Below are 20834 nucleotides of genomic sequence, written 5' to 3' on the forward strand. Positions count from 1 at the left end.
TGCACTATTTTGGACTTTGGAATTTTTTTGCGCGCACGCCATTGACCGTGCGGTTTAATTAACGATATATTTTTATAATTCGGACATTTCCGCACGCGGCGATACCATTTATGTTTATTTTTATTTTTATTTACACTGTGTTTTTTCTTTTATGGGAAAAGGGGGGTGATTCAAACTTTTAATAGGGAAGGGGTTAAATGATGTTTATTCACTTTTTTTTTGCACTTTTTTTTTGCAGTGTTATAGGTCCCATAGGGACCTATAACACTGCACACACTGATCTTTTACATTGATCACTGGTTTCTCATAAGAAACCAGTGATCGATGATTCTGCCGCATGACTGCTCATGCCTGGATCTCAGGCACTGAGCAGTCATTCGGCGATCGGACAGCGAGGAGGCAGGTAGGGGCCCTCCCGCTGTCCTGTCAGCTGTTCGGGATGCCGCGATTTCACCGCGGCTATCCCGAACAGCCCACTGAGCTAGCCGGCATGCTTTCGGTTTCACTTTAGACGCGGCGTTCAACTTTGAACGCCGCGTCTAAAGGGTTAATTGCGCGCGGCACAGCGATCAATGCCGCGCGCTATTAGCCACGGGTCCCGGCCGTTGTTAGAGGCCGGGCCCGAACCGCTATGACGTCGTGGCCCCGCGTTATAGATCGGGAGTGGACACATGACGTTCCAGTACGTCATGTGTCCTTAAGGGGTTAACACTTTTTTTTAAACTTTTTTTTGCAGTGTTATAGGTCCCACAGGGATCTATAACACTGCACACACTGATCTCTTACACAGATCACTGGCGTGTATTAACACGCCTGTGATCAGTGTTATCGGCGCTTGACTGCTCCTGCCTGGATCTCAGGCACGGAGCAGTCATTTGTCGTTCGGACGCCGAGGAGGCAGGTAAGTGCCCTCCCGGTGTCCTGTAAGCTGTTCGGGAAGCCGCGATTTCACCGCGGTGGTCCCGAACAGCCCGACTGACTAGCCGGGATACTTTCACTTTCACCGCTTTGACCGCCGCTTCTAAAGGGTTAATACCGCACATTGCCGCGATGTGTGGTATTAGCCGCGGGTCCCGGCTGTTGATGACAGAGAGATGGATAACAGGGAAATCATGGTAGATAGCCCCTTTAAGGGTGGCAATCCCTCCCATTTCAATCCCCCTGTGCCTCCAGGCAGCTCCGTGGATTTATTCCACAGAGCTGTTTGCCAAGAGGTAAAAGCTCTAATATATCCTCCCCCAGAAAATAACATAACCCCTAAAGAGAAAACCGCCCTTCAAGAATTAGCAGACAGAGATGACATTGTATTGTCCCGAGCGGACAAAGGGGGTTCCGTAATTGCTTGGTACAAGATGGATTATATATCCGAAGCTAGAAAACAACTGGAGAACCCATTAGTTCATGAAAAACTGAAACAGGACCCCACATGCAAAATTATGGAAAAATTGAGAACCCTCTTATGGAAACATGTAAGCATGAATATCATAACAGAAAAAAACAGCAGAAAGATTACTGCCCGAAAAACCCATCAAAACCCAAATGGTGCATCTTGCCAAAAACGCACAAAACCATAATCCCGCCCCCAGGACGGCCCATAATTGCGGGCATAGGTTCACCTACATCATTTTTATCTAGTTACATAGATTGGTTAATATCTCCACTATTGTCTCACATACCAACTTATTTAAGAGATACAGGGGACCTCATTTCAGCCTTGGAGGATTTTGAATGGCAGGACAATTATGCGCTGGCATCGATTGACGTTGAGAGCCTGTACACTCATATCCCAGAGGTTATGGGTGTACAGACTCTCCGTCAGTTCATGGCAGGTTCAGATAAGTCCCCTGAACTAATAAATTTCTCTACTAAATCCACAGCTTTCATTTTAAGTAACAACTGCATCCAGTTTAATGAGCAATGGTACAGGCAATGCCACGGAACGGCAATGGGCATGCCCATATCATGTGCATTTGCCAACATATACCTGGCCATTTTTTAATACAATTACATCCTCACAGTACAAAATCCATTCATCCGTCATATTAAACTCCTCCTCCGGTTTGTTGATGACGTGTTCGTGGTGTGGGATGGGTCGGAAAGTGAATTTAATTCCTTTGTGCAATATCTCAATAAGGTTAACACCATGAATATGTTATTCACGTCTGTATTTAACAAAAATGTGTTAGAGTTTTTGGACGTCCAAGTGGATATTATTAAACATTCTATAGTTACATCTGGCTTTAGAAAGAGTACATCCAAAAACTCTATATTGCACTACGACTCATCCCACCCAATCCCCACAAAAAATGGTATCCCTACAGGTCCATTCATTCGACTAAAACAAATTAATAACAATCCTCTTAAATATGAAGAGCAGGCAGATGAACAACAGGAGAGATTGTTAAAAAGAGGTTATCCCTTACCTGTCTTACAAAAAGGCCGACATAAAGTTAGCAAAATCCCGAGAACAGCTCTATTATCATCATCCCGAAAAAAAACAAAATACAAATAGATTTACGTTTAAAAATACATCTATGAATGACGTCATCAGGAGATCTATCCCAAAAAACTGGTACATGCTACAACAGGATACAGACCTTACACAAATCACTAAACATAACCCTATTGTAACATACCGCAGGAATGGCACAATTCAAGATTTTTACAACAAAAGAAGTAGGGAAAAAACGAAACATAGAAGTAATCGGCTAACAGATTCTCGTCCTGTTGGCAATTTTGCATGTGGGTCCTGTAAACAGTGCAAACAAAATGGCAGATACATCGATCTTTGATCGATGCGTCTAAAGAGTTGATGCTGGACATTTACCGGAACAGTGATGTCCGGCATTAGCCATGGGTCCTGGCTGCTGATAGTAGCCGGGACCATGTGGTAATGAAGCAAGCTCAGCTCCTGAGCTCTCTTCATAACCCTCCCGTGCCGCAGCACCATATAAACCCGGCTTTTTGTGGCAAGGGGTTAAAGGAGTACTCCAGGTGAAAACGTTTTTATTTTAAATCAACTGGTGCCAGAAAGTTAAACAGTTACTTCTTTTAAAATGTTTTTAATCCTTCCAGTACTTATTAGCTGCTGAATACTACAGAAGAAATTATTTTCTTTTTGGAACACAGAGCTCCCTGCTGAATCACGAGCACAGTGCTCTCTGCTGAAATCTCTGTCTATTTTAAGAACCATCCAGAGAAGGAGAAAATCCCCATAGAAAACATGTGCTGCTCTGGACAGTTCCTAAAATGGATAGAGATGTCAGCAGACAGCACTGTGCTTGTGATGTCAGCAGAGAGCACTGTTTTCCAAAAAGAAAATAATTTCCTCTGTAGTATTCAGCAGCTAATAAGTCTTGGAAGGATTAAGATTTTTTAATAGAAGTCATTTACAAATCTGTTTAACTATCTGGCACCAGTTGATTTAAAAAAAAAATACAATTCCACCGGAGTACCCCTTTTAAGACCTGCTCTGTGACCTGTACAGAGCTCATTATGGAGGGAGGAGGGTTGACTGGGGTAGGAAAGGAGTTGACTACCACCTAATGTGAATTGTGGACCTGTGGTGTTATGTAGAACAGGAAGTTTTAACCTACTACAAGGCTTAGTGGCTAGAATGAAAACTGCAAGATATCAGGATTATTTTAAAGATGGATAAATGGGGGGGGGGGGGGTGCAAATATTTCTCAAGATGATGTTTAACAGAAAAAAAAAACTTGATTGAAACAGTATATATAATTTTTTTAATGCCACATTTGCCTTAAGATTAAACTCTTAAAGGAGAACTACAGGATTGAAAAATGTATCTCCTATCCTAAGGATAGGGGATAAGTTTCAGATCGCAGGGGGTCCGACCGCTGGGGCCCCCCACAATCTCCTGTACGGGGCCCCGGCTCTCTGGTTAGAGAGGGCGTGTTGACCACCGCTCGAAGCAGCGGCCGACACGCCCCCTCCATACACTGCTATGGGAGAGACGGAAATTGCCGAAGTCAGCGCTTCGGCTCTCCCATAGCAGTAAATGAAGGGCGCGTGTCAGCCGTCGCCTCGTGCGGTGGTCGACACGCGCTCTCTATGCAGAGAGCCGCGGCCCCGTATGGGAGATCATGGGGGGCCCCAGCGGTCAGACCCCCGCGATCTGAAACGTATCCCCTATCCTTAGGATAGGGGATAAAATTTTCAATCCCGTAGTTCTCCTTTAAGTATGTGTTTTACAGTTCACAAGCTTTGACTTGATAAGGCTGCTTTCACACTGTGAAATAGTTCCGTTTAGGAACTTCCGTCAGAAGTTCCGTCACTATATCAGCGAAACCCGGCCGTTACAAAACCCCTGACGGCTGTGACTAAATTGCATTGCAGCCTATGGGGTTTTGTAACTGCCTATTTGCACCCGCATATGCCTGTAATTCATTACGGGCGTTATGTAGTGACGGGACATCGTGGCAGAAAAATTACTGCATGCAATCAATCCCACCATTCTTGATCTACTCTTAACACTGTTTTCTAAGAAAACCCCACATTTTTTTTTTTTAAGTTGGGCACATATATGACCAAGAGTGAATGCCATGTCTCTTTTGAAGTAGTTCAGATCACTCAGTTTTCCAATTGTAATGTGGTTTTACAGAGAACCATGTTAAAAAAAAAAAACTTGTTTATATTACATTCCTCTGTCATTTGTCCAATTTCCATTCAAGGAAATTTCAATCATGGAACGGCAGCTTTCCCTCAGTAATAAAGTAAAATTCTATGTAGTTTTACAATTCAATCCTTGGCACACTATAGCTGTTAATGCTGGCAAGAAAATCCTATCAAGAATGAAAGTCTTTAATAAGTGTGGTGTCTTAGCAAATTTAATTATTATATGTAATTACTCATAGGCCAATAAGATCTAATCAAGACTGAAAAGCAACATGACTTTCAAATGTAACAAGATGTGAGAGTTGGAATCAATATGTCAATGGGATCCCACATACATCTCGCAAGTGCAATGTGAAATGCATCTTTCTTCCACTTATTGCAAAGGTCAGCTGCCTATTAGCAGATCCTCTGTTAGAACAGTAGCAAGTGCATACTGTTATAGCAAAGTCATGTACACCTTAACTTACTAATGGACTGAATCTGTTTAAACAGCTTTTCATAATTTCCAATTTTTTGACCATTAGATCAGATCCCCATTCTTTTGACTTATTAGATTGTATTTTATACATGGATTTTCAACTTGCAATTTTTTAACTGAAAGTGTAATATATAAGACAAGTGAGAACTAAAGAAAAGAATTGTTAGCGATTTATCAAATTTAACTTCATTTTATTTCTAGGATTTCTTCAGGCAAGGAGAACGGCTTTGACAAAAAACAAAAGCCTTACATTTTTGGAAATAATGTTTGCTAAATCTACAGTGCTAGTGGAGTCGGCAAAGAGGTATGTTATCTTGGTCTATAGCCACATCTGTGGCTTTACAGTTAATATCTACATGAACATATACTAGAAGTTTGGAAATTACCAAAGTAATTTTTTTAGACTTATATGGGCCTGATTGGAACTAAAAAGCAGCCCAAATACAATATGGTCCCCTCCCATACAGTGTAAAAATAGTCGTTCTGCCTTTTTACCCATTCTTGAATTATTATATGTTTGAACACAAACCATAAAAAGAAAAAAAATATCTAATGACACCTTCCCTTTATTCTGTAGGTCCATACGATTAAAATGATACCCTACTTATATAGGTTTGATTTTGTCATACTTCTGGAAAAAATCATAACTACATGCACGAAAATTTATACTTTTAAAATTGTCATATTCTGACACCTATAACTTTTTATTTTTCCACATACGAGGTGGTTTGAGGGCTAATTTTTTGCACTGTGATTTGAAGTTTTTATAGGTACCATTTTTGTATGGATCGGACTTTTTGATCGCTTTTTATTAATTTTTTTTTCATTATATAAAAAGTGACCAAAAATACGCTATTTCGGAATTTTGAAAATTTTTTTTGCGTGTACACCATTGACTGTGCGGTTTAATTAATAATATATTTTTATAACTCAGACATTTCCACATGTGGTGATACCACATATGCTTATTTTTATTTACAGTTTTTTTTTAAATGGGAAAAGGGGGGTGATTCAAACTTTTATTAGCGAAGGGGTTAAATGATCTTATATTAACTTATTCTTTCATTTTTTATTTTTTTGCAATGTTATAGACCCCAAAGGGGGCTATAACACTGTACACACTGATCTTTTACATAGATCATTGTTATCCCATAGGAAACCATTGATCAATGATTCTGCCACTTGATTGCTCATGCCTGGATCTCAGGCACAAAGCAGTCATTCAGGGATCAAACACACAGGAGGCAGGTAACGGCCCTCCTTGTGTGTTCCAGCGGTTTGGGACACTGTGATTTCGCCACGGCGGTCCCGAACAGCCGACTGAGCTAGCCGGGACTAGTTTACTTTCACTTTAGATGCAGCGATCAACTTTGAATGCCGCATCTAAAGGGTTAATAGCGCGCGGCACTGCGATTGGTGCTTTGCGCTAATAGCCACGGGTTCTGGCCGTTTGTTAGAGGCCCTGAGTCCTTAAGTGGTAAAAAATAGTAAAACACAAGAAAAACTTAAATTAAATATTGCTGTTATCGTGGTTATCTTGTATAGTAACACAGTTTGTAAGGTTGAAAAAATAGATGAGTGTCCGTGAAGTTCAACCTAAAACCCTACTGTGTTGATCCATGGGAAGGCAAAAAAAAAAAAAAAATATATATGATGCTGATTCAGATTTACCCATGCCAGAGGAAAAATTCCTTCCCGACTCAATATGGCAAGCAGAATTAATCCTTGGATCAACATTCTATCCACATAAGTCTAGTAAACATAACCTGTAATATTATAGTTCCAGAAAAACATCCAGATTACCATTGAACTTGTTTATGAAGTCAGACATCACAACATCAGAGAGAGTTCCACAGTCTTCCTGCTCTTACAGTAAAGAATCTCTCTGTGATGATGGTGAAACCTTTCCTCTAGACGTAGAGGATGCCCTCTTGTCATGGTTACCACCCTAAGTACGAAAAGATCACTAGAAAGATCTCTGTGTTGTCCATTCGTATATTTGTGCATTGTGATCAAATTGTCCCAAAGACCTCTTTTCGCCAAACTAAATAACCCCAGGCTTAATAACCTGTGTTGGTACTGTAATCCTCCCATACCATTAATTATCTTTTTTGTCCTCTCCTGCACCCTCTCTGGTTAAGCCATGTCCTTCTTATATACAGGGGATTAAAATTGGACACAATACTCCACATGTGGTCTCACTGATTATTTATACAGAGGAAATGACTCTGCCTCACTTGATACACCCCATGATGTTGCTAGCCTCGACAGCAGCTGTCTGGCACTGGTCACGAAGGTTAAGCTTACTGTCCGCCAGTACCCCAAGTCCTAATGTTTTATTATTTAGCCCATAATTGTACATTTTAGTTTTTAGGGCCCAAGTTCATCCCCTTGCATTTATCCACAATAAACTTAATTTTCCGTGTCTGTGCCCAAGCCTCCAGCTTCCCCAGATCCCTCTATAATATTGCTACCATTCTCTGTGGTGATCACTTTTCCCACTTTAGCATCCTCTGCAAATAGTTAAATTTTACTCTTAATCCCTCTACAACATATACTGTATATGTTGAAAAGAAGTGGACCAAGTACTGACCCCTGTGATACCCCACTTGTAACTGTCACCCAAACAAAATAAGTTCCATTGATCCCCCCCCCCCCCCCCGAGCCAGTTGCTAACCCATTTACGTATATAATACCCTAGTCCCAGCATCCTAATTTTATGTACTAACCTTTTGTGTGGCATGGCATGAAATGCCTTTAAAAAAAAGTCCAGATATACAACATTCACAGCTTTACCCTGGTCTAATCTATAACTGACCACCTTTATAGAGCTGATAACATTAGTCTGACAGGACCGATCCCATGTTGGTTCTGTGTCAGAAGGTTATTTTCATTGAGATACTCCAGAATAGCATCTCATAGAAAGCCCTCAAAAATCTTACCCACAACAGATGTTAAACTTACCGGCCCATAGTTTCCAGGGTTCTTTTTAACCCTTTTTTGAATATTGGTTCCACATTTGCTAAGTCCTGTGGAACAATCTCTATCTTTATAAAATCTTTAAATATAAGGAAAAAGGGTCTATGTAGCATGGTACTTAGTTCCTGCAAAACCCTGGGGTGGATGCCATCTGGGCCTGGTGATTTGTGTGTTTGAATTTTTGCTAAGGTGGCACTTCACATCTTGTTGAGTTAAACAGGTGAGATTTGCTGGAGAATTTACATTACCCTTTCCCTTTTATCTGACATTAAATTTTCCTGTGTAAATAAAGCAGAAAAAAAGGCATTTAGTAGATTTGTCTTTTCCTCATCCTCTCCCCCATTACAACCAGATTATTTAACGAACCAACATTTTCAGTTTTCAACATTTTAAGTTTCTTATTATTTATGTAGTTGGATAATATTTTTGGGTTCTTTTTACTTTCTATGGCAATCTTTGTCTATGTAGCAATTTTTACTCTTTTTTTTTATTTTTATTTTTAATTATTTTTATTTTATTTTGCCAGAATGTATTCCCCTCTTTTATAATTTAACATTTGCCCCACTACCTTAAACGTAAAGCTTTTTAGTAAAGGAACATTGCATTGACATACACAGGAGAGAACATGCAAATGTTCATTTGGTGGGATTGGAACTCAGAACACCAGTTTATGAGGGAACAGTGCTCACTGCTAACCACTAAGCCTCCATACTGCTGACATGCATTTGTAGCTGAACTCTGATCTATATTTCGCTTTTGTATTTGACTTTTTCTTTAATGTTTGTTTGTATGTGTGTGTGTGTGTATGTGTGTGTATGTATGTGTGTGTGTATGTATGTATATATATATATATATATATATATATATATATATATATATATATATTATAATATAATTTGTAGTAACCCAAAGTCCTGTATTTTCCTGCTTGAGGGTAGAGTACACAAAGATACATTAAGAGAGAAGGGTTTGAGGCAAAAAGCTTGAAAGTTGACTATGGTGTCAACACTACTGACTCCTGTGACCGGGATGCAAAGTCAACAGAAAACAAACAGATGTTGGAAAAGCAGCAGAGCATGCCCAGGAGCACGGATGAAACAAAATGTTGGAGGAATCAACTAAGGGAAGGCCAGGGTTTACATATGATCTATTGTAATAATGCCAAAATGTGTAGTATGGCGTAAAAGTTTCTATGTATGAGTAACTACTAGCAGTGGTTTGTTTGTGATACCAGGTGTGTGGCAGTGGTTTGAATCTGCAGTGATGATGGTGGTTGTAGTGTTGTGTGAGTTTTCACTTACCATGACTCCAATGAAGCAGTCATCTGTATCGGGGGGCCAGGAACTAAATCCTCAAATGCCATGATGTTGGATAACCTCTTAAACTTTAATGAACTGGTTGCCGATCTGCATAATAGAGTAGACAATTTAGATGGAACAGACTTGAAATATAATTTACATTGAAGCTGGTGAGCTTGGTAAATAGCCACTTAGTAGAGATTATGGGATTTTTAGTACTAGTGACTTAGACTGAATGAAGACTTAGGGTATGTTCACACTGAGGAATTGGAGAGGAATTTCCACGAGTAATTCTGCTAGTTTTCCTCTCCAAATCATTCAGCAGTGAAAACCCCATAGAGTTGTACAGAATTTCTGCCCCTCGGTTCACATTGAGGAATTTCCTCAAGCAGAATTCTGACGAGGAAATCTGTTTCGCTTGAAGAAAGAACATGTTCTTTCTTCAGGCGGAATTAGCGTCGTTCTCCCATAGAGATCAATGTTACTTTAGTTTTTTTCAGTCAGAAGCATTTCCACGCGGAATTGGCGCGGAATTTCATGAGAATTTTTTTTTTTTTTTTTTTTTTTTTTTATGAATAGAAATACTTGATACTCCTCCTCCTCCTCCGCATGAAACCTGCAATCTCTGTGAGTTCTTGTGGAAAAGTAACAAAATTTTTTGAGGCAGAAAATTTCTGCTTGATTTCTGCCCCAATTCCTCAGTGTGAACATACCCTTAAACTTAACAGTTTTGAAGTTGTACTGGACTTGCACTGACTGTCAGTAGATTGGACTTCACTTATATTAAAGTTTGGATAATTTGTTGGACAATTTGACAGAATTTAACTGTTCTTGTAAACTTTAGACCTAGCTCTATCTAACAGAGTTCTAATTTAAGTGATTTCACTGAGATCTTCATGGGGGCACACCATGGTAACAAGAAAAGTCCCTCACATACGTTCTCTTGGATGTAGTAGAGAGGCAGAGCATCTGACAGAGGGACCCCTGACATTAGTCTGTCACTAGGATAGGTATGGCCTGAGTAAAACCCGTACTTTATTCAAAAGCTAAAGGGCCCTTCAGCAATGCAATTTGTCCCTTAACCTCCTCTTAACCCCTTAACGACCATGGACGTAAATGTACGTACTGGTTTGGCAGTACTTCGCGCACCAGGACGTTCATTTACTTTCTATGTAAGACCGCGAGCATCGGAATGGTGCTCGTTTCATACACAGCAGGTTCTTACTGCTATCAGCAGCCGGGGACCCACCAGTAATGGGCGACATCCGCGATGGCCGCCATTAATCCCTCAGATGCCATGATCAGTACAGATCACGGCATCTGCGGCAATGCGCATGTTAAAATAGTTGATCGGATCGCCCGCAGCGCTGCCGCGGCGATCCGATCATCTGTAATGGCGGACGGAGGTCCCCTCACTTGCCTCCGTCCATCTCCCGGCGTCTCATGCTCTGGTCTGAGATCGAGCAGACCAGAGCAGGAGATAGCCGATAATACTGATCAGTGCTATGTCCTATGCATAGCACTGAACAGTATTGGCAATCAAATGATTGCTATAGATAGTCCCCTATGGGGACATAAAAAGTGTAAATAAATAAAAAAAAATTTAAAAAGTACAAAAAAGTGAAAAATCACCTCCCCCAATAAAAATAAAAATTGTCAGTTTTTCCCATTTTACCCCCAAAAAGCGTAATTTTTTTAATAAACATATTTGGTATCGCCGCGTGCATAAATGTCTGAACTATCAAAATATAATGTTAATGATTCTGTAAAGTAAACAGCGTAAACGTAAAAAATTTAAGTCCAAAAATTATGCTTTTTTGTCACATTTTATTCCCCCAAAAAATTATAAAAAGTGATCTAAAAGTTTTATATATGCAAATGTGATATCCATAAAAAGTACAGATGATGGCACAAAAAATTTGCCCTCATACCATCCTATATACGGAAAAATTAAAAAGTAATAGGTGGTCAAAATAGAGCAATTTTAGATTACTGATTTTGTACAAAAAGTTTTAGATTCTTCCTTAAGCGGTAAAAAATATAAAAGCATCTAGCCATGGGTATCATTTTAATCGTATTGACCCACAGAATAAAGAACACATGTCATTTTACCGTAAATTGTACAGTGTGAAAACAAAACCCTCCAAAATGTGCAAAATTGTGGTTTTCATTTAAGTTTCCTCCCATTTGCCATACATTTTGTGGTAAAATGAGAGGTTTCATTACAAAGTACAATTGGTCACGAAAAAAACAAGCCCTCATATGGGTCTGTAGATGGAAATATAAAAGAGTTATGGATTTTAGAAGACGAGGAAACATTTTTTTAAATGAACTGGTGCCAGAAAGTAAACAGATTTGTAAATTACTTCTATTAAAAAATCTTAATCCCTTCCAGTACATTTTAGCAGCTTCATGCTACAGAAGAAATTCTTTTTTTTTTATTTCTCTTTTGTCTTGTCCGTAGTGCTCTCTGCTGACACCTTTTGTCCATATCAGGAACTGTCCAAAGCAGCATAGGTTTGCCATTGGGATTTTCTCTTGCTCTGGACAGTTCCTTATACGGGAATCAGGTGTCAGCAGAGAGCACTGTGGACAAGACAAAAAAGAAATTAAAAAAGAAAAGCATTTCTTCTGCAGCATGCAGCTGCTAATAAGTGCTGGAAGGGTGAAGATTTTTTAATAGAAGTAAGTTACAAAACTGTTTAACTTTCTGGCACCAGTTCATTTTGAAAAATAAAAAAAAATTCCCCTTTAAGTTGTGGTACTATCTTAGAAGCAGGATCCAACAATAAAGACTTTGGCTTTGACTAGAACAGGTGACTTAAAGGGGTATTCCAGGCCAAAACTTTTATTATATATCAACTGGCTCCGGAAAGTTAAACAGATTTGTAAATTAATTCTATGAAAAAAATCTTAATCCTTCCAATAGTTATTAGCTTCTGAAGTTTTCTGTCTAACTGCTCAATGATGATGTCACGTCCCGGGAGCTGTGCATGATGGGAGAATATCCCCATAGGAACTGCACAGCTCTCGGGACGTGAGTCATCAGAGAGCAGTTAGACAGAAAACAACGACTCGACTTCAGAAGCTAATAACTATTGGAAGGATTAAGATTTTTTAATAGAAGTAATTTACAAATCTGTTTAACTTTCCGGAGCCAGTTGATATATAATAAAAGTTTTGGCCTGGAATACCCCTTTAATATCTACCCCCATTGAATATGAGGGTGGAACTATAGGGCTGTAATCCCCTTAGTGAGGTAAGAGGAGAGCGACACAGGAGCTTTTGCTCCTTTCTTGGTCATCGACCAGATACTCAACTGTTAGGATTTCTTTCTTATTCCAGAGTGGAAGGGGGAAACAGATTGGTTGCTCTGATTGGCTGCAGAGAACATGTGACAGTTGGAATTTTTCTTCCTTATATCAGAGGGAACAACAAGGACAACAGGCAACAAGCATGCCTTGCTTCTTGGCTGCAGGAGACATGTGGCAATTCACTAGCCCTTACAGTTAAAAACAGTTAACTTTTGCACAGTAGTTAAGTCTGCTGATAAGACTTCTAAACAATAAAATGCATTTTTATATCAGAATCACATTAGGACCTATTATAGAGACAAGCACCTTAGATAACTCCAACCAACTGAACAGAGTTCAAGTAGCAAAGGTGTTACTGCTCTAAGACACAACACTATTCTAATAAGAACTTTAACCCCTTGCCGCAAATGGACATTCATTGACATCAATCTGCGGCTCCCGAGGTATGACACGCGTCAGCAGGTGAGTGTGCATCATACCTGATGGGTCCCGTTTGCTATAAGCAACCAGGACCCATGGCTAATGCCGTACATCGCTGATCGGGCTTATGTCCGGCATTAACCCTTTAGACTCGGTGATCAAACTTGATCGCTGTGTCTAAAACAAAAGTAAACATTGCCGGTTAGCTCAGTGGTGCTGTTCATGACTACCATGGTGAAATCACGGTGTCCCAAACAGCTTGCAGGACGCGAGGAGGATCCCTATCTGTCTCCTCGCTGTCCGATCGCTGAATGACTTCTCCATGCCTGAGATCCAGCCTTGGGCAGTCAAGCGGAAGAAACACTGATCAATGCTATGCTATGACCTAGCATTGAGCAGTATGAGAGATCAATGTACTGCATGTTATAGTCCCCTATGGGGGCTACAACATTGCAAAAAAAAGTGAAAAAAATAAAAAGTAAATAAAGATCATTTAGCCTCTCCCCTAATAAGTTTGAATCCTCCCTTTTCCCATTTAAAAAAAAGTGTAAATAAAAATAAACATGTGGTATTGCCGCATACGTAAATGTCCGAACTCTAAAAATATATAGTTAAACCACACGATCAATGGCGTATGCACAAATCCTGTTTCTTCAATTCTGTTGCACAAAAATTTTTTGGGGTTTCGCCATAGATTTTTGGGTAAAAGGACTGTCATTACAAAGTAGAATTGGTGGCACAAAAAATTAGCCCTCATATGGATTTTTAGGTGCAAAATTGAAAGGGTTATGATTTGTAAAAGATGAGGAGGAAAAAATGAGTGCATAAATGGAAAAATGCTCGGTCCCTAAGGGGTTAAGGATTCCATTAATATGCACAACTTGTCATACAAAAAATAAGCCCTCATATGGTCAACTTGTGGGGGAGCTGTCCTGAAGCTTCCATTCAATTGGAGCTTCATAAAGGATTAGTGTGGAAAAAATGTTCTGTCATTAAACATTCATTGTCTATTTACAAGTGATCGCTACAGCCAATCGATGGCATCTGTAGTGTAGCGAACTTACAGTAATTTGATTCGTCACAAACTTCTCGGCTCTGCAGTTGATGACTTATCCTGCATAAAGGAGTTCAGCTTTCAGGTGCTCCGGTGGGCTGGAAAAGGTGGATACAGTCCTAGGAGAGAGTCTCCAGCCCACCGGAGCACCTGAAAGCTGAACTCATTTATGCAGGATAAAGTCAGCAATCGCCGAGCCGAGAAGTTCGCTCATCTCTACTTGTGGTATACTTGTAGGAGCCATGATGGTAGTAACATGGCATCTAGACTGTAGAGGAAAGCTAGACCTGCACTGGATTGCCTGGGATTAGTGTATTGATTTAGATATATCATCCATGAGAGCAATATTTTGGTTTAGTTTCTAATACTATGATTATCTGCTACATGTCGCTTCTTTCGAACACCTGCTAGCACAGTACAGCTTTTGTTTGGTTGTGCTTTTAAGTGAAGCTGTACTAGACCATTTGAGTAATCTTTTCAGCTAATATAAGACGTAATTCTATATACTTTTCTTCTCCTGCAGCTGTGTCTCATCAGGTTCCAGGCTGTTGGTTGATTTTATTGTAATCTCTGACCCTCCTGCCAATGTGATCTGCTGTAAAGTAATAATTAAAATCAATTGCAGAGTAGGAAAAAAAAATAGATTTTCTTCAGTGTAGACCTAAGAATTAACCCAAGAGTCACATATCACCATCAATGTGCTTGTAACACTTGAATGGTTCAATAATGTTCATGTGAGCTGTTTAATGGCCAGTAATGTTAACCCCTTAACGCACCGGGATGTACATTTACATCCTATGCATAACCGCGAGCATACCAGCTGCCTCAGATGCCGTGATCAATACAGATCACGGCATCTGCAGCATTGCGGTCACTAAAATGGATGATCTGATCGCCTGCAGCGCTGCTGCGGCGATCCGATTATCCAGAATGGCAGACGGAGGTCCCCTCACCTGCCTCCGCTGCCTTCCATGAGTCTTCTGCTCTGGTCTGAGACCAGAGCAGAAGATCACCGATAACACTGATCAGTGCTATGCCCCATGCATAGCACTGAACAGTATTAGTAATTGAATGATTGCTATAACTAGTCCCCTATGGACACTATTAAAGTGTAAAAACTAAAGTTAAAAAAAAGAGAAAACCCCCCCTCCTCTAATAAAAAAACATAAATTGTCCCATTTTTCCTATTTCACCACCAAAAAGTGTAAAACAATAAATTTAATATACATATTTGGTTTCACCGCTTGCGTAAATATCCGATCTATTAAAATATAATGTTAATGATGCTGTACGGTGAACGGCATTAACGTAAAAAAAAAGTCCAAAATTACTTCTTTTTTAATAACGTTTTATTCACAATTTTTTTTGTAAAAAAATTTATTAAGTTTTACATAAGCAAATATGATTTCAATAAAAAGTACAGATCACTGCGCAAAAAATGAACCCTCGTACTGCCGCATATACAGAAAAATTAAAAAGTTATAGGTCTTCAAAATTAATTTGGTTAAAAAGTATGCATTTTTTTTCCAGCACAACAATAATAGAAAAGTATGTTATCATGGGTAGCATTTTAATTGTATTGACCCAAAGAATTAAGAACATGTCATTTTTACCGCAAATTGTATGGCGTGAAAATGAAACCTTCCAAAATTAGCAAAATTGTGGTTTTCTTTTTAATTTCCCCCACAAAAATAGTATTTTTTTGGTTGTGCCATACATTTTATGGTAAAGTGAGTGATGCATTACAACGGACAATTGGTCGCACAAAAAACAAGCCCTCATACTAGTCTGTGGATGAAAATATAAAATATATATTTATAATTATAATTTTTTTAAGGCGAGAAGGAAAAAACGAAAACGTAAAAATAAAATTGTCTGAGTCCTTAAGGCCCAAATGGGCTGCGTCCTTAAGGGGTTTAAACAAAGTAATTACAGGAAAACTGTCACTAAACTCTAACCAGAGGTACTGGCTGGTAGTGCGGGGGACGCTGATCTGCCTACCATGCCCAGACCCATCCCGCTGTTCGCCCGTTATCTTCATGATTCTTGATATGCAAATGATCTTCTAACTGGCACGGACGGGGTTACAAAGCTCCATCTGACACTGTAAAGTCAGCGCCACTTGTCCGCAGCACGGCCCGAATTATTAATATTCATCCCCTCTCTCCACCCCTCTCTCTTCTCCCTGCTCTGTACAGGACTCCACTGCACATGTGCTGCTTCCTGTGTACACCCGGAAGCGGCCTCAACGCAGTAATACTTGAATGCTGCGGACAAATGGCTCTGACGTCACAGTGCCAGATGGATGCATGTAACCCCTTCTGTGCCAGTTAGATCATTTTCATATCCAGAATAATGAAGATAACCGATGAAAGGCTGGATGGATCCGGGCATGGTAGGCAGCATATTGATCAGCGTCCCCCGCACTACCAGCCAGTACCTCTGGTTAGTGTGAGAGGAGTTTAATCGTTTTTCTTTAAAATATAGTATTTTAACATAAAATTTTCTATAATTTCACTTGTAGTGAAGACAAATCAAAAATGTTATTCAGCTGATAAAAAGAAATAGTTTTATTTTTTTTATGCAACCTGTATAGTTTAGTATGTTAGTGCATTTCAAACGTAATTAAACAGTCGCCTTTGGTAACCCCTTTCATTAAAAGAGCACAGCTGTAACTCGTTGGCATTAACATTTGATGAATGGAAGTAAAATGGAAGTAAAAGTTGCACTAAGGTGCACAAAGGTAAAGAATGTATGAGGTTTTGTCTTATACTCATGCATGTAAGTTTATCAGAAATGTGGCTCTGACATTGTCATACAGGCAGAAAGCAATGTGAAAGAATATTCACTTCCTGGTTCACTGCTCTTTCTGATTTATTACAGTGGATGAGTTTTAGGCCAGGTTCACACCACGGAATGTCTGCACGGAAAATCTGTGTGGACATTCCACAGACTGCGGGAGCTGGCAGAACATGCTGGCGTTATGACCGAGCAGGAATGTGCCGTCATAGACTGCTATGCATTCAGTACAGAGTGCGCAGAAAGAATGGACAGGTTAACTTCTTTCTGCGGACACAGAAATCAGTATTTCCCTGACAAAATCATATGGGGTGGAAATTCTGCCATGTGCACAGCGCAACAGAATCCCATTGAATTCAATGGGACTCTGCTGCTGCTGAATTTGAATGTGTAATTGGGCAAGGAAATTCTGGACGTGTGAACATGGCCTAATAGTAAGTGTATGGAGCCCATCTCTTGTACGGAGTCAATAGAGCCTCGAGCCAAGAAGTGAAGCATGAAATGACAGGAGCTGTGATCACACAATTGCCCATCCTTAACTTAAGCCCCTTAGACTCTGATTAATACCGATCATGGCACCTAACCGTGTAAATAAAAGCTGCCAGCAGCTCAGTGGTGCTTATCAGACCCCCACGACGTGATCGCAAGGGGTCTGATGAGCTGAAATGGTGACGGAGGGCCCCCTTACCTACTCCCAGCTGCCAGATCGATGCTTTGATAATGCAGCCTGTCAGAGGGGTACTGATCTCACTGTTCAATGCTATGCAATGGTGTAGCATTGAACAGTGAATGTGATCTAATGATTGCATGTGAAGGTCCCCAATGATGACTTAAAGGGGTACTCCAGTGGAAACATTTTTTTTTAAATCAAATGGTGCCAGAAAGTGAAACAGACTTGTAAATTACTTCTATTAAAAAGGCTTAACCCTTCCAGTACTTAACAGCTGCTGCATGTTCCACAGGAAGTTATTTTCTTTTTTTACTTTATTTTCTGCCTGACCACAATGCTCTCTGCTGACACCCCTGTCCATGTCAGGAACTGTCCAGAGAAGGAGGAAATCCCCATAGCAAACCTATCCTGCTCTGGACAGTTGCTGACATGGACAGAGGTGTCAGCAGAGATCACTGTGGTCAGACAACAAAGAAATAAAAAAATAAAAAATAAAAAAAACTTCCTGCGGAGCATACAGAAGTTGACTGGAAGGATTAAGATTTTGAATATAAGTAATTTACAGATAACTGGCACCAGTTGATTTAAAAAAATATATATATGTTTTCCACTGGAGTAGCCCTTTAAGAGGGGTGAATTTTTTTTTTTATTGTATACAGTATAAGCCCCTACTCTAATAATAAAAATTCTCCCTTTTCCATTTTACAAAATAAATAAATAAATACAATAATAATAATAATAAATAATTAATAATAAATACATTTGGTATTGCCGTATATGTTGTTGTTAGAACTATTTTAATGTTATAAAAGGTGATAAATAAGTCCAATCAAAAATGGTACCAATAAAAGCTACAGATCACAACACAAAAGCATAGTCCTCAAACAGCCCCATATTTGGAAAAATAAGTTATAGAGGTCAGAACAATTTTAAGCATACTGATTTTGTAACAAAAAAAAAAAAAAAAAAGTTTTCTTTTCATATTCCCCCCAAAAATTATATATTTTATTTCACTGTACATTTTATGGTAAAATGAAAAATGTCATTACAAAGTACAAATGGTCATGAGAAAAACAAGGTATGCCTCTTAAAGAGCAAGGAGGAAAAAATGCAGAAAATGAAAATGTGGCCATCTTTAACCCCTTCAGGACCAAGCCCATTTTGGCCTTAAGGACCGGAGCGTTTTTTGCACATCTGACCACTGTCACTTTAAACATTAATAACTCTGGAATGCTTTTAGTTATCATTCTGATTCTGAGATTGTTTTTTCGTGACATATTCTACTTTAACATAGTGGTAAAATTTTGTGGTAACTTGCATCCTTTCTTGGTGAAAAATCCCAAAATTTCATGAAAAAATTGAAAATTTTGCATTTTTCAAACTTTGAAGCTCTCTGCTTGTAAGGAAAATGGATATTCCATTTTTTTTATTTTTATTATTCACATATACAATATGTCTACTTTATGTCTGCATCATAAAATTTATGAGTTTTTACTTTTGGAAGACACCAGAGGGCTTCAAAGTTCAGCAGCAATTTTCCAATTTTTCACAAAATTTTCAAACTCGCTATTTTTCAGACACCAGTTCAGGTTTGAAGTGGATTTGAAGGGTCTTCATATTAGAAATACCCCATGAAAGACCCCATTATAAAAACTACACCCCCCAAAGTATTCAAAATGACATTCAGTCAGTGTTTTAACCCTTTAGGTGTTTCACAGGAATAGCAGCAATCTGAAGGAGAAAATTCAAAATCTTCATTTTTTACACTCGTATGTTCTTGTAGACCCAATTTTTGAATTTTTGCAAGAGGTAAAAGGAGAAAATTTTTATTTTTATTTGTAGCCCAATTTCTCTTGAGTAAGCACATACCTCATATGTCTATGTTAATTGTTCGGCGGGCGCAGTAGAGGGCTCAGAAGCGAAGGAGCGACAAGGGGATTTTGGAGAGAACATTTTTCTGAAATGGTTTTTGGGGGGCATGTCACCTTTAGGAAGCCCCTAGGGTGTCAAACCAGCAAAAAAATAACACATGGCATACCATTTTGGAAACTAGACCCCTTGGGGAACATAACAAGGGGTAAAGTGAACCTTAATACCCCACAGGGGTTTCATGACTTTTGCAAATGTAAAAAAAAAGTAAACTTTTTTACCTAAAATGCTTGTTTTCCCAAAAATTTTACATTTTTGAAAAGGGTAATAGCAGAAAATGCCCCCCAAAATTTGAAGCCCAATTTCTCCCGATTCAGAAAACACCCCATATGGGGGTAAAAAGTGCTCTGCTGGCGCACTACAGGTCTCAGAAGAGAAGGAGTCACATTTGGCTTTTTGGAAGCAAATTTTGCTTTGGGGGCATGCCGCATTTAGGAAGCCCCTATGGTGCCAGGACAGCAAAAAAAAACATATGGCATACCATTTTGGAAACTAGACCCCTTGGGGAACATAACAAGGGGTAAAGTGAACCTTAATACCCCACAGGGGTTTCATGACTTTTGCAAATGTAAAAAAAAAGTAAAATTTTTTACCTAAAATGCTTGTTTGCCCAAAAATTTTACATTTTTGAAAAGGGTAATAGCAGAAAATGCCCCCTAACATTTGAAGCCCAATTTCTCCCGATTCAGAAAACACCCCATATGGGGGTAAAAAGTGCTCTGCTGGCGCACTACAGGTCTCAGAAGAGAAGGAGTCACATTTGGCTTTTTGGAAGCAAATTTTGCTCTGGGGGCATGCCGCATTTAGGAAGCCCCTATGGTGCCAGGACAGCAAAAAAAAAACATATGGCATACCATTTTGGAAACTAGACCCCTTGGGGAACATAACAAGGGGTAAAGTGAACCTTAATACCCCACAGGGGTTTCATGACTTTTGCAAATGTAAAAAAAAAGTAAAATTTTTTACCTAAAATGCTTGTTTGCCCAAAAATTTTACATTTTTGAAAAGGGTAATAGCAGAAAATGCCCCCCAACATTTGAAGCCCAATTTCTCCCGATTCAGAAAACACCCCATATGGGGGTAAAAAGTGCTCTGCTGGCGCACTACAGGTCTCAGAAGAGAAGGAGTCACATTTGGCTTTTTGGAAGCAAATTTTGCTCTGGGGGCATGCCGCATTTAGGAAGCCCCTATGGTGCCAGGACAGCAAAAAAAAAACACATGGCATACCATTTTGGAAACTAGACCCCTTGGGGAACAT

General features: G+C 39.5%; 1 protein-coding gene across 1 annotated transcript in view; it reads left to right on the forward strand.

The window, feature by feature from the left end:
• Positions 1-20834, forward strand: part of LOC130362263 (uncharacterized) — a 163881-nt gene that overhangs the window by 66267 nt on the left and 76780 nt on the right. Inside the window, exon 3 of the mRNA XM_056566449.1 lies at positions 5315-5417. Coding sequence (XP_056422424.1) covers positions 5315-5417 — 103 coding nt within the window. The remainder of the gene's footprint in view (positions 1-5314; positions 5418-20834) is intronic.

This window comes from Hyla sarda, chromosome 3 (assembly GCF_029499605.1).
Source record: "Hyla sarda isolate aHylSar1 chromosome 3, aHylSar1.hap1, whole genome shotgun sequence".
Lineage (NCBI taxonomy): Eukaryota > Metazoa > Chordata > Amphibia > Anura > Hylidae > Hyla > Hyla sarda.